The sequence below is a fragment of the Pterocles gutturalis genome, unplaced genomic scaffold (assembly GCF_000699245.1).
Source record: "Pterocles gutturalis isolate BGI_N339 unplaced genomic scaffold, ASM69924v1 scaffold48506, whole genome shotgun sequence".
Lineage (NCBI taxonomy): Eukaryota > Metazoa > Chordata > Aves > Pterocliformes > Pteroclidae > Pterocles > Pterocles gutturalis.
The window spans coordinates 1-12,676 of NW_010104780.1; the positions used below are offsets into that span (position 1 = coordinate 1).

Sequence of the window (12,676 nt, forward strand, 5' to 3'; positions counted from 1 at the left end):
AGGGGGTGTGTTTGTGGCTGAATTCAACGTTATGCGATTTTATCTTTAGCAAAACGAATACGATATGCAAGAAGTGTGCCCAAAACGTGAAGCAGTTTGGAACGGTGAGTGGGCTCTTAGTTCTGAATGTTGAAGTTTAAGTTCATTCACGTTTTAAATGAAAAAAAGTTCTCTTGCAACTAAACTTCTTATTTTCTTTTAGGGAAAAAAAAATAAATATTACCTTTCATAAAGATGGAAATTATGGCAGGGCTTTGTTTTTTTTTTTCCTTTCCGTTTTTTCTTGATTTTTTTCATGCCTTACAGTTTCTTTTTTAAATTGAAATCCATTGTGATTCTAAGTAGCTTAACAGTTACGAATAAATGTAATCTAGCTATTCATAGTAAAAGTAATGTTATTTCAGTTTATGCATGTGAAGTAATTTTTTGCATATTCTCATAAACACACACTTGATGGCAGAAAGACCGTGAGCTGTTTGTGTTTTTAATGAGTGGTAAATGTGAAAATCTAATAATACCACATACTTTCTATTATGTAAATCATAAAATTTTAAAATGCATGTTAATCACGTTAAGCTATTAAGTAGAAAATATGAGTATTGTCTGTATGCGTGTTACTTTGCATTTTCTCATCTTGAATTTCAGCTTCAGTTCTGTTAGAGAAATTATTTTTTTAATATGTGAATACACACACTGAGCGCCCTGCCGATACTAGCTTATAGAAGGTATCAAGGTAACCTTGCTGTGAACCAAAAGTGGGTAACTTCTATATGCTTGGCACAAACCATATTAGATTAAATTCAGCTTATTTGAGAAACATAACAGCTGCTGGTATGTAGGCAGGCACCTTGTGAATGTAAATGTACACTGAACAAAGGATGTTCTTTCAAAAGCTTAATATGTAGTGAAATGAAGTGCAAGACAGATTCAACAATGTTTTTTATGAGTAGTAGTTCGTCAAAAAAAGGAACTGCATTGAAGATAACCAGCCATGTCTAACCTATGCAAACTGACACCAGTTTTATTTTCCAGCAGTGGAAAATTTCTAGTTGAGTGTATGATATAGAAGTTGGTGACCTAACTTGATGGTATCTGAAGTTGTTTGTTTTTTCTGGGTTTTTTTAAGTTTCCTGAGGAATTGCAGGTATCAGGATACTAATCTTGGAGCTTGTGGGGTTATCAAATTCCTTAGTGCAAGGGAGAGGGATGTTTTCAGAACTTCAAGTCTAAAAAATGACTTGATTACTTTTCTAAAGTTTTAAAAGTAATTTCTTTAGTAATGTAGTAAAACAGAGAGGAAATGTCATAGTATTAAAAAAAACTTAAGAAGAGGCAGGGACAGAGGTACGTCTCAGACAGCTCTACGTTTGTGTCACACTGTGTGTGTTTCTTTCATTGAGTATGTAGCTGCGTTTTCATGCAAAGTCCAGACTGTTTTTGACCATTGAAGGAGTATCATTTTAGGGGAGCAGTTTAGTACTGAAGATGGAAATTATAGGAAAAAGGTACCTTAAGATCAGTTTTATGAAGCCCTAGTAGTTTAGAAGCATCATTGTATGATTTGAAATACCTGTGTTCATTACAGAAACTGTAGATGTATTAACTTCAGTTCAATTTACCTGTTTTTCAGCCCAAGCCTTGTCAGTATTGTAACATTATTGCAGCATTTATTGGCACAAAATGTCAACGTTGCACCAACTCCGAGAAGAAGTACGGCCCACCTCAGACATGTGAACAGTGCAAACAGCAGTGTGCTTTCGATAGAAAAGAGGAGGGAAGAAGGAAGGTAAGATTTGTTCCACAGCTGTAGTGGCTTAGGCTGACAACAATGTTCCTCCTTCATAAGAGAAAGATTAACAGGGATGTACCTTAAGTTCACTAGTATTGGATTAAAGTTGCTGTGCTTTACAGTAATATTTGGATTAAATTTTGCAACTTGCAATTGTTAGCTACTGAGCTACTTTAAATTAAATCACTCTCTTTAAAAATAAGCTTAAGCGTAAGCTGAGAATTGTACCTGGGGAACAGAGGTTAAGGAGCTGAACAGTTCCTGGTGCTTTGATTTTTTTTTTTTTTTAAATTTTTATTTTCCCATCCATTGGATCTTATGTATGTCTGTAACTTGAATTTGTCACTTTACGTCTTCTGATTTGCCTGCCTTGCCTTAAAGTACAGCACCAGAGAGGCAGACTGCTTTGAGCAGCACTTTCTTAAATAGCTTTGGTGAGTGCTACTTTCTCATTCCAGAGGGTGCTGAGGAAATTACCTCAAAAGCCTCTTGCCTGAACCCAAGAATAATGCTGTTTTTACAGAAAAATCTGCTTGGTACAAGTAACACATTGGCTGGACATGTTGATTCTGCCTGATACAATGGGTTGAGAGAGGGTACATGGTGTCTGAAATAAATATTACTTGTCCCTTTTAAAAAGTTCTTGTCACTTCTTGTGACAGAGCAAGTCCAACATTTGCTACGACTGCTTTCTATCCTAACTTTAAATGACAAAAAGAAATGGAAAAAGAAGATAATGTGTGTACCTTGGAGATATGGTAGTGCTGTTTCATACCAAAGAGATATCTGGATTTTTCCCAGAGATAACAGATGAACTGAAACAAATTTTACTTGCAAATATTGAAGTACATCTTCCTAGTGCAAGTATACTTGGAAAAAAAAACCCTGCTATAAATTATTTCCCAAAAGGTTGATGGAAAGTTGTTGTGTTGGCTCTGCACGCTGTCCTACAAGAGAGTGCTACAGAAGACAAAAGAACAGAGGAAGAGCCTAGGATCTTCACATTCTAACTCCTCATCTTCTTCTCTTACTGAGAAAGACCAGCATCATTCAAAACACCACCACCATCACCACCATCATCATCGTCACAGCAGCGGTCATCATAAGTAAGTATGTCAAAAATTCAAGTAGCTGTTGGTACCTTTTCTGTGTTCTGTTAGTAGTGAGATCAAATCAAAGCACATAAGAAATGCTGTTTAAAATATGGCATCAAAAGCAGAATGTTGTTCTTCTGTGGTCTGTCAAAATCCTGGTATTCTTACGGTTTAGATGAAAGGCGGTCAGCAAAAATTATTGGGGATCATCAAACTAGTTGATGTTAAAATTGGTAGCAAGTCTAGAAAAGAAACCCACAGAATGGCTACAGAGTACATTACTTAGGGTTACACTTGAATTTGGCTTTCTAAGCAGTAACTGCTGTGTGATAACTGATATTTTACATGCATTTACCATGAGTTAAAAGGTGTATTAGCAGTGGGCACAGAACACCTACTTAGCTCAGAATCCTCACCCTGACTTACTTCATCCTGACTTGTATGTGTGCACATACTTGCAGTTAGATGGAGAAGCAGAAGCAAGAGTGTGGAATCACCCTCAGTCTAAGAGCAGGTTGCGTCTCTTTGCTAGTTTTTATACTCAAATCCTGCTGGAAGAGGCAGTTTGTGAGTGGCTGTCATAAAGACATAGGAAAATAACACTGTCAGTTCAGTTCCTGGCAGTCTGGTAACAGTTCACACAGTTTTGTCCCATGTTCTTCAACTTTTCTCAGCATGCCCTCTCTGGCCATGCAATAAGCAGCATACCAACTTTATTGTACATACTAGTTTATGTAATTATAAATCCTGGAACAGATTTGTTTCTTATGCTGGTATAATAGTAGTCATAATTCTTATTTTCATTGGTAGGCTTACGGCAGCGTAACTTTAGAACTCCTTACATATTTTTGTGTTGGATAGTGCTACAATGGTAATGACCTTGAACCCAGACATACACTGTAATTCTAAGCTTCACTTTTCCAGTTCTTATAATTTTCCATTTTGGCTGAAAATTTCCTAAGTATGACTTAAAGATAGAGGCAAAATAAGCTGGAATGATACTGTGAATGAGAGGAATACTCCATACATACTTTCACTTAAAAAAAAAAAAAAAAAAAAAAAGATGATTTAGGGGTTTTTTTTAGGAATTAGAAAAAGAAAATTATTCTTGTCATGCAGAGAGTCATTGTACTGTACCTGTTCTCTCAAATCTCTGCTGAAAATCAAGTTACAACAAGCTAAATCTAATTTGATGCATGTGGCAGAGATATAGTAAGGATTAAATTAAAAAGTTAGCTCTTTACTACAGAGTAGAGCTTATAATATACTCAAGAGTTACAAAAGTAAGCATATTTCTATACAGATCACAATGTTCCCAGTTTGGCACCTTTTTTTCTGTAGGCTGCCATGGGTCCATTGCTTCTGGTTCAATAAATATGACTCTTCCCTATCCATTCCAGTTATTGTTAAGATGACACAGTTGAAACAGTGAGGTAGAAATACAGATTAATTGAACTATTTCATTTAGTGCGATCTTCTACATTTTACTATTCCTAGATCAGTGGTGTTTGTTAAAATGGCTTTTGAAAGTATTGAAAACAAATCTTTAGACCTGAAAAGGAGTTATTTTCAGAGAACCAAAACTTAGCGTTGCTGTTACGCCATCACATAAGCACCACTTTAGGCAATGTTCATATTACAGTATGGGAGTCCCAGGAATGCTCTTTTAGACTGTCTTGCTGAGTACAGGATTAGCAATATAAAATTCACCAAACTTGGGAGATGCCAGAAAAAAGGTTTACCCTTTGTGTCTTACATTAGTGTAAACATTTACCTAAGAAATATTTTTATAGCATCCCAACATGGTAAAGAGTGATCACAAAAATGACAGAAAATATGACTGTCCAACTGAAAATTTGTAATCGGTCATTTTTTATTAAAAAAAAAAAAAAGAGGGGGGGGATTTTTCTCAAATACAGATACCATTCACATAAACTTAGAAATAGTGGCGTGTTTGATCAGTTACCAAATATATTTCACATATTTCAGAATCAGCAGTCTGAGTCCAGAACAAGATCAGGGACTATGGAAACAGAGGTAAATATGCTATTTATGAATTTCCTTTTAATTTATCTTGCAGTTTTCATTTAAAGGACATTTTTCCTTGCATTTCTGGCTAGTCTCTAGCATTCCAGCTAGGAGCATGAGTTAGTTATTTTACATGTACCGAATGGTTATATTAGAGAGTTATATAGTATGAGGCTTTAGGTTTACATTTTGTTTGATTTCAGCCATAAATCCTCTGCAGCTATTCAGAATGAAACTCCAAAGAAAAAACCCAAACTGGAATCCAAGCCATCAAATGGAGATAGGTAAAGTTACATTTTTGTAAAGCTGAGCCATTTCAACCAAATAGAGCACTGATTTGTGGCCAGTTGCTTCTTTTTTTTTTCTTTTTTTTTTTCTCCAGTCTGAAGGATGAGGGAGGTGAAACTATTGTCCAGCCAGAGAGATTATTGGGTGGCATCTGAGTGCTGTCAGTCAACTAAGTGACTTCATGAGCAGAAATCTGGCACTGTGTTCCTGCTGTTAAGCTGTTAGGGGTGAAATTAAATAAAGCTTATGTACAAGGCAACAGTTATCAACAAAACAGTATTTCTTAAGATGGGTGTTTTGTCAATTAGATGCAGGGTTGAACCTGCTGCTTTAGGCTGACCTAGTATCTAGAGAAGTCTTTTGGACCTTAATGTGTGAGACTGAATCTTTATTCTGTCTCTGGCCAAACAGTTGAAATAAAAGTGGCTGCTTCAGTCAAAGGGTATTTTTCCCCCTGAAAGCTAATACTTAATTATATTTCTGCAGGTGTATGTAATGTGTGCCATTAGTAAGGTAATTTGCCAGTTGCATCCATTTCTGTCAGGTACATACTTTTTTTGCATTAGTCCTTAAGGATGTTTGTGGAATTATTAATTACCCAATTTGATCTTTTAAAAAAGTTACTGTTTTTTCCTATTGATGTTGTGAGTAACTATTGTTTTTTATTTTTAGTAGCTCTATAAATCAGTCAGCAGACAGTGGGGGAACTGACAACTTTGTCCTCATAAGTCAGCTGAAAGAAGAAGTAATGTCACTTAAACGTCTTCTGCAGCAAAGAGATCAGACTATTTTAGAAAAAGATAAAAAGGTAAAAGTTGCACCCACTTAATAAGAACTTTGTTTTCTGTTTTGTAGACTCCCAACAATGTCAAAGTGGTGATATAAAACAAAAATCTGATACTTTTTTTTATATAGCAGTTAATCAGATCTTCCCACTTAAAAGATAACTTTGGGACTTTTGTATCATGAATATCTCTTGGCTCTAATTCAAAGAGGAATTCATCTTATATCACTTCAGCCATCTAAAACTAGCCATCTGTTTCACTGTTACTCAGTCTGCGTGCCACAGCTGATGGATAAAATGCCAGACAGTGGTCTGTATGTTTTACCTGCTTTAAACTGAGGCATGCCAAAGATCCCAGATACCTACATGGGTTGATGGGCACACAAGATAAGAGGAGAATTGAGAGTAGTAACCATTCTGAGTTTAGCATAGGTTTTACCTGTTTTAAACTGAGGCATGCCAAAGATCCCATGGGTTGATGGGCACACAAGATAAGAGGAGAATTGAGAGTAGTAACCATTCTGAGTTTAGCATAGGTTTTGTTTAGTTTTAAACTAAAGCAGCTATAGCCATAATCATGAGTTGGTGTCCCAATTTGCAAGTACAGTGTATGAAAATGAAGTGTTTTGATTTTAGAACATTGGTAGCATGTGTGTAGTGCAGGTTATCAAGTCTGTGTATCGTTCAAGACTAGAAGAGCATGGGTTAGATGCCTGTCAGTCAACAAAAGTTAAGCAAAATAGTCAGGCCCAAATGACTGCAATGAAACTCATAGAAGAGATTGACTCTTCCTTCTAACAGCCTAATGATTAACAAGAAAAGAGAAGTATCTACAAGTATCTACTTTGCTGTGACTTTCTTAAAGCTTATTTCTCTGCCATGAGTTAGATGCTTTTAAGACACTGTAATGGTGACTCTAGAATGTCTGTTCAGGATTGGGTAGGTTATGGAACTGTACTAAAAATAATTACAGTTACTATATTTTCAAGTAAAATTTTGATTATAGGTGCATGGTGGCCTATCAAAACATTGATGGTGAAGAAAGGCTCATCAATCCTGGGAGGAAAATGCTTCCACTTTTAAACCATGGTTCAGTATCTACGTTTCTGCACTTAAATGTGTTGTGTAAAGGATACTGAACCTTTTCTTCATTTATATCCCTCTTATAATACACCTTGTGTTGGAAGTAGTTGCTGTTTCAAGCTTTTAAGTAGTTAATGTGAAAGAGCTGAAGAGTCTATCGTGGATTCTCTTTAGGTAGTTCTTCGAAGGACAGACATTAAGGGCCTGATCTCTCCCTTATAACCAGCAGAAGATCAGAGACAGTAAGAAATTCACTTAACCTATTTTTGTATTTGATCTACTGGACAAAGCTAACAAAAGGAGGGTTAGGTCAGGAAGTGTCACCTACTTCTGCATGACAATGGCAGTAACCTGTTTTATGCTGTTTCCATATGGAAAGCATCTAATAATTTTAATATCCCCACTGCTTAAACTATTTATTTGACCTCGGAGTTCTTGGAACTTAAAGACTCCTTGAGGCATGAATTACTCACTTTCAGAATGTCGCTTACTTTCTTCAGCTGCTGGAGGCGCAGAGAAAAGCTGGAGGCGCGGAGAAAATCTGGACGCATCGTACAGTGTTTGTGTAGCCAAAAAGTTTACAACAAATGAATGCACTGCAGATTTTTTTGACTGTGAGATAGTAAAGACATGTACTGGGATAAAAGCCTGAGCCAGACCTGTGGGAGCTTGCTGTTGAGATCTGGTCCCAAGTTTTGTGTTGGAACAGCATTTGAACAGTTCGGAGTGCTCCAAAAGAAAACCCTCTGAAATGTATAGCGTATGGCAACAAGAACAACTCAGTAGACCAGCTTTACAGACAATCCTCATTCATAATTTTTTGTTATGAGTCAAGATCTCAGCCATGTCATTTACCAGTGCTTACTGTTTACAGTACTAGCCTTGTTTCATTTTCCGGACAAAATGTTAGTGAGACACTAAGACATTACCATGGGGTCCTGAGACTTAATCATTAGAAAGGGACCCCAATTTGCTGAATGTTCACAGGTAGTGTTGTTTGCTCATCTAGTTGCATACTTTACTGTGGTGCAATACTGCCACTGGGTTTTTTTATATTTAGTTTGTGATATGTGGTTTTGTACTGGATCCCCTGGAATTTACAAGAGCTGCAAGTATATACCTTGAGCAGCAGTCTGTGTACAGTGAGGTGTATATCCGTGTATCAAGATACCTGCAGCTTATTTAGTGCCATTTGGTTGACAGTTCTTTTGAATACCTTGTTTCGCTACGTGTGATTTGATCCATACTCAGGTTGTAATAGCAGTCTTGTCAGTCGTTTTAGGAATGTATGGTTTGGTTTCTTACAGCGGGCTGCTTTGCTAGCAGAGAGGCTTCATTTCCCGATAAATCCAAATTGACCAAAGAGGTTCAAAATAGCCAGGTGAATCTAGGATGCTTTGAACAACTCAATTTTTTAAAGTGTTTCCTAAAACTTCTGGGTCCATATACAACAAAATGTTAGTAGTTCACCCAGCCGCACATGCTTCCAGAAGAAGCATTCAGCTGCTTGGACAGAAGCATATGTCACAGTTCAGAAACACCTGCCTTAGTGTATGTCATCTGGATCTCTGCCTGTCTTGGGAGAGACCCAGTGGCAGCACTTGTATACCGTCCACTTGAAATTAAATCGTAATTTAAGTCATTTTAATTACGTGTTTCTAATAATACAGTTTAATTCACCATTGTTGTGGATCGAGAAGCAGTGAAGCTCTGGAATTTCTACTTCTGTTTAGGACAAATTGTAGCATAAAAGGACACAATTGTCTTTCTGTTGTCTTTCTATGGAAGATTTTTAATATATTACCATACCATATAACTGAAGAGACATAACTGAAGATTGTGATAAGTATCTGACAGCTGAAGGAGCAACTAAGATTATAAATCATTAGTCTTTTATTTTTTCTGACGATTAACCTTCTTTATACCAAATCCTGAGCAAATAATATGGTTATATCAGTACAGTTGTTTTCTACGTATGAAATAGACATACTTTTCAAGCTACTTCTTCAGTGCTGAGCTGTCAATAGTACAATAGTAAATAAATGTAGAGTTTCCTGAGATTCCTGGGGCTTCCGTAAAGATTTTACAGACTGATTAGAAGATGTATACTGTAGCAGTCCAAGGAATCTTCATAGAATTTGTCTTTTTCAGTTGACAGAACTGAAGGCAGACTTCCAGTACCAGGAGTCTAACTTGAGGACGAAGATGAACAGTATGGAGAAAGCTCACAAGGAAACTGTGGAACAGTTGCAGGTGAGTAATTACTTATCAATACTTGAGAAATACCTAAGATGGAATTACGTATTCAGGCTGTTAACTTGCAGCAATGAAATAGTACCAGGTACTTGAATGATCATTACCACGTTCAACTTTGGACGCATTTTACAGCTGTTCTGCAGTCAACAGACAATCTCCATATAAATTAAACTCACTGTGGGAGTTGCTTTCTAACTTTGAGAGGCTTACCTCTCATGCCTTCTCAAAGGTTACGATTTTTTTTGTCTGGTCTCTGACTTAATCAGTTGTCGGTGTGCTATTGATCTGATTTAACTGCTCAACACAATTGACAGTTAAATGTCTCTTATTAAAGCATACTTTATCAAGAAGAAAGCCTGAATTAGCTGCCTTACGAATCACAGACTGAACAGATACTCGGTGCAATACCTCAAGTACTAAATTTTGCAATACAGGAAATGTAGTTACCTTTTCTGTTAAAGATGCAATATGCATAGCAAAAATAATATACCAGTCTTTGAAAAGTGATCATTATCTTCTTTGAATATTCTCAGCATGTACGTTTTGAGAATTTGTTTCATAAATGCAATGGGAAATTAGTGCATGACACTACTATCTGGGATATTTCAGTAATTCATAAAACTTGTTTTTATCTGTATTGCAGGCCAAAAACAGAGAACTGCTCAAACAGGTTGCAGCATTGTCAAAGGGTAAAAAGTTTGATAAAAGTGGGAGTATACTAACGTCTCCTTGAGGAAGTGGTTATTCACGGGGTTTGCTACTCAATGTAAATTTGAGTAATTCTGTGAAGCCCTTAAAATCCTGTGTAGCAGAAGAAATATTTTTGCACACCAGATTAGTTGGCATGTTTCCTACAAGTTTTTATAATTAATATGCAGCTTTTTTTAGTTACTGTTCAGATAAAATACTTCAACTGGCTTGAAGAATGTTTTTATTTTTTTGATATTGGAAACTTTTTGCCAGCAATAGTATTAAACAATTGCATAGAGAACATAGCAATGCTCTCTCTAAAAGGACAACATGCAATAACAAGCTAGGTGTACTTTTTACAAAGCAGCAACCAAGTCTTTTAAACTACTACACTGATGTCAGCCAAAAGTTTATGAATCTGCGGTGACACTGAACACTGGTTTCTGGCAACTGTTCTTTTACTTTGTATCAAAAGATAAATTTAGAATGGAAGTTATGGTGCTCTCAAGTGAAACTAAAAAAAAGGCATATATGTATGTGTAAATACAACGGTAACGGTTATATTCTTAGTTATAACAAGTAATTAGTGTTTTACATTCTTGTGATAGGGATTTACCGAAAGATTATCTATTGTACAGTAACAGAGGCAGTGTGGTTTTTGTAAGATTTACTGTAGATTTTTCTTGCAAGTGCCTTTCTCCAACTGTTTATTTATAGGGATGTTGGTATTTTGTACATAAGGTTTTTATGTTTTAAAATCATGTTCAATAAATGTTTTATGTAAATATAAATGTGTGTACAGAGGAATCTGAAACAAAGATCAAAGTGGCTAGTGCAGTGCTTGAAGCAGCACCAAGAGCTAGCTAATTGATGGACAGTGAGTATTGGCTTTAGATAAGCTTTGTAGCTTGTGTCTGTGAGGTGTAGACTTTTGTTAGTGCTGCTCATGCCAAACACTTCCTCAACAAAAAACTAAATGTTTTTTGCCACGCTGGAGTTTAGTGGTTTGTTTATATGTTTTTCCCATTTGGCACAGCGCTAATTTTAATTCCATGGCAGACATTGTACTGCCCATGTTACATCCTTAATTAGTGATACACACTCAAAGTTTAAAAAAAAATTATTCCCTATTGTCTGATTTAATGTACTTAGTTGTAATTTATGGTAATTCTTCGTAATAAATTGAACGATTCTCATCCCCCAGTAAAGGTAAACAATGAGAAAAGAGTAGACAAAACTAATGGTCTTGAAATTAATTACAGGAATGGATATGGTGTCAAAGGTGGGTTGTTTTAATATTTTGGGTAGATTTTTATTCTAAATTACATCAGTTTAAGTTTAACTCTGCTCCTAATGGACATCAGTCATATTCAGAAATTTCTGTTAAACATAATTTAGTGTATGCCAAGGTCTCTGTTCAGGAAGGCGAGTTACGAATCAGTGTAAAGTGAAGCAGACTTGTGTAAGTAAATGCTTAGTTCAGTGCTGGGTACTGATTTGTAACAGGGTAACTGCTTATATTTCAGTAAGCTTAGTTGTGTATATATAAGCTAGACACCTTTAATTAAAGAACTAAAATCTAAAGTTCCTTGGCTGTCCACCCATGTACTGAATCACGAACACCTTTTCAGTCAAACAAGTTCCAACAGTGACAGACTACTGAAGAATTTTTTAAAAAAGCTATCTTGTTTCGCATGGTATAAGTGTATTTTTATACCCTAAAATCAACTTTGTATGTTTATAAATGTTCTTCTTTAAACTTGCTAAACTAGGGTAGAGAATGCTGCTATCCTTTGGAGACGTTATTAACTGTTTTTAACATACGAATTTATGACTTTCATTAATTCAGAGTTAGTATTTTGATACTTTTTTTTTTCCAGTTGAATGGAGACCCAGGTTTGCTGAAATTTGTTTTAAAACACAGAAAAGCATAGCAAATTGAAAAGTTTCAATTAAAATCACTTAATGATCTGTTCAAGCTGCAGTAAGGACATTTTAAAGGAGCAAAATTAAGTTCTATATTAGAAATAATTGACTTTATAAATCCCAGTCCGAAGTATTTTTAGGGGCTTCACAGTGTTTCGTTCTAATTAAATACCTGTGGGTTTTCTTCCATAATCTCATTTTTAACATTAATTTTTTAAAGTTGTAAACTAGCCAACTGAATCCCAGTCCTGAAAATAGTGTCCTGGAGCTGTAGATTATTGACATAATAAACTGATGTTCTTTAAATGTGGATCTGAAAGGAGATTGTTGTACTGTATCGTGCTTTTTAGCCTGTTTCCAGATGTTGATTAGCATTGACCAGTGATGGCCATTTTGACTCAAGTTATTTATGTATTTTAAGCCTGTGAATATTGCGGCCCCCTTGTAGATAGTATGTCTAAATGCGCATTCTGCAGTGAAGCTATTCAGCTGTCCACATGTATAGACTATTGAAATACTGTACTGGCACACATCTGACCGTTGACATTTTGTACCTTTTCTAAATCCAATGTTTCACAATAAAATCTTGTCAAAACATTAAACTGTCCTTTTAAAATTATTCAGAAATCCACATTTCATGTTAATCCTTCATGTTTGTCATTCACTAAAAATCTGTGTCCAAAAAAGGGAATAATTTAATATTAGAATTTAGATTAGATTTCTGGGAAGATTAGACAT

General features: G+C 35.8%; 1 protein-coding gene across 1 annotated transcript; it reads left to right on the plus strand.

The window, feature by feature from the left end:
• Positions 1 to 49: 49 nt before the first annotated feature.
• FAM76B (family with sequence similarity 76, member B) lies at positions 50 to 10,797 on the plus strand (the record flags this gene model as incomplete). Its single annotated transcript, XM_010087154.1, has 8 exons — positions 50 to 104; positions 1,631 to 1,786; positions 2,699 to 2,895; positions 4,873 to 4,920; positions 5,115 to 5,195; positions 5,875 to 6,007; positions 9,218 to 9,319; positions 9,966 to 10,797. Coding segments are annotated over 8 exons (862 nt in total), but the record flags the coding sequence as incomplete, so codon positions are not given.
• Positions 10,798 to 12,676: the final 1,879 nt, after the last annotated feature.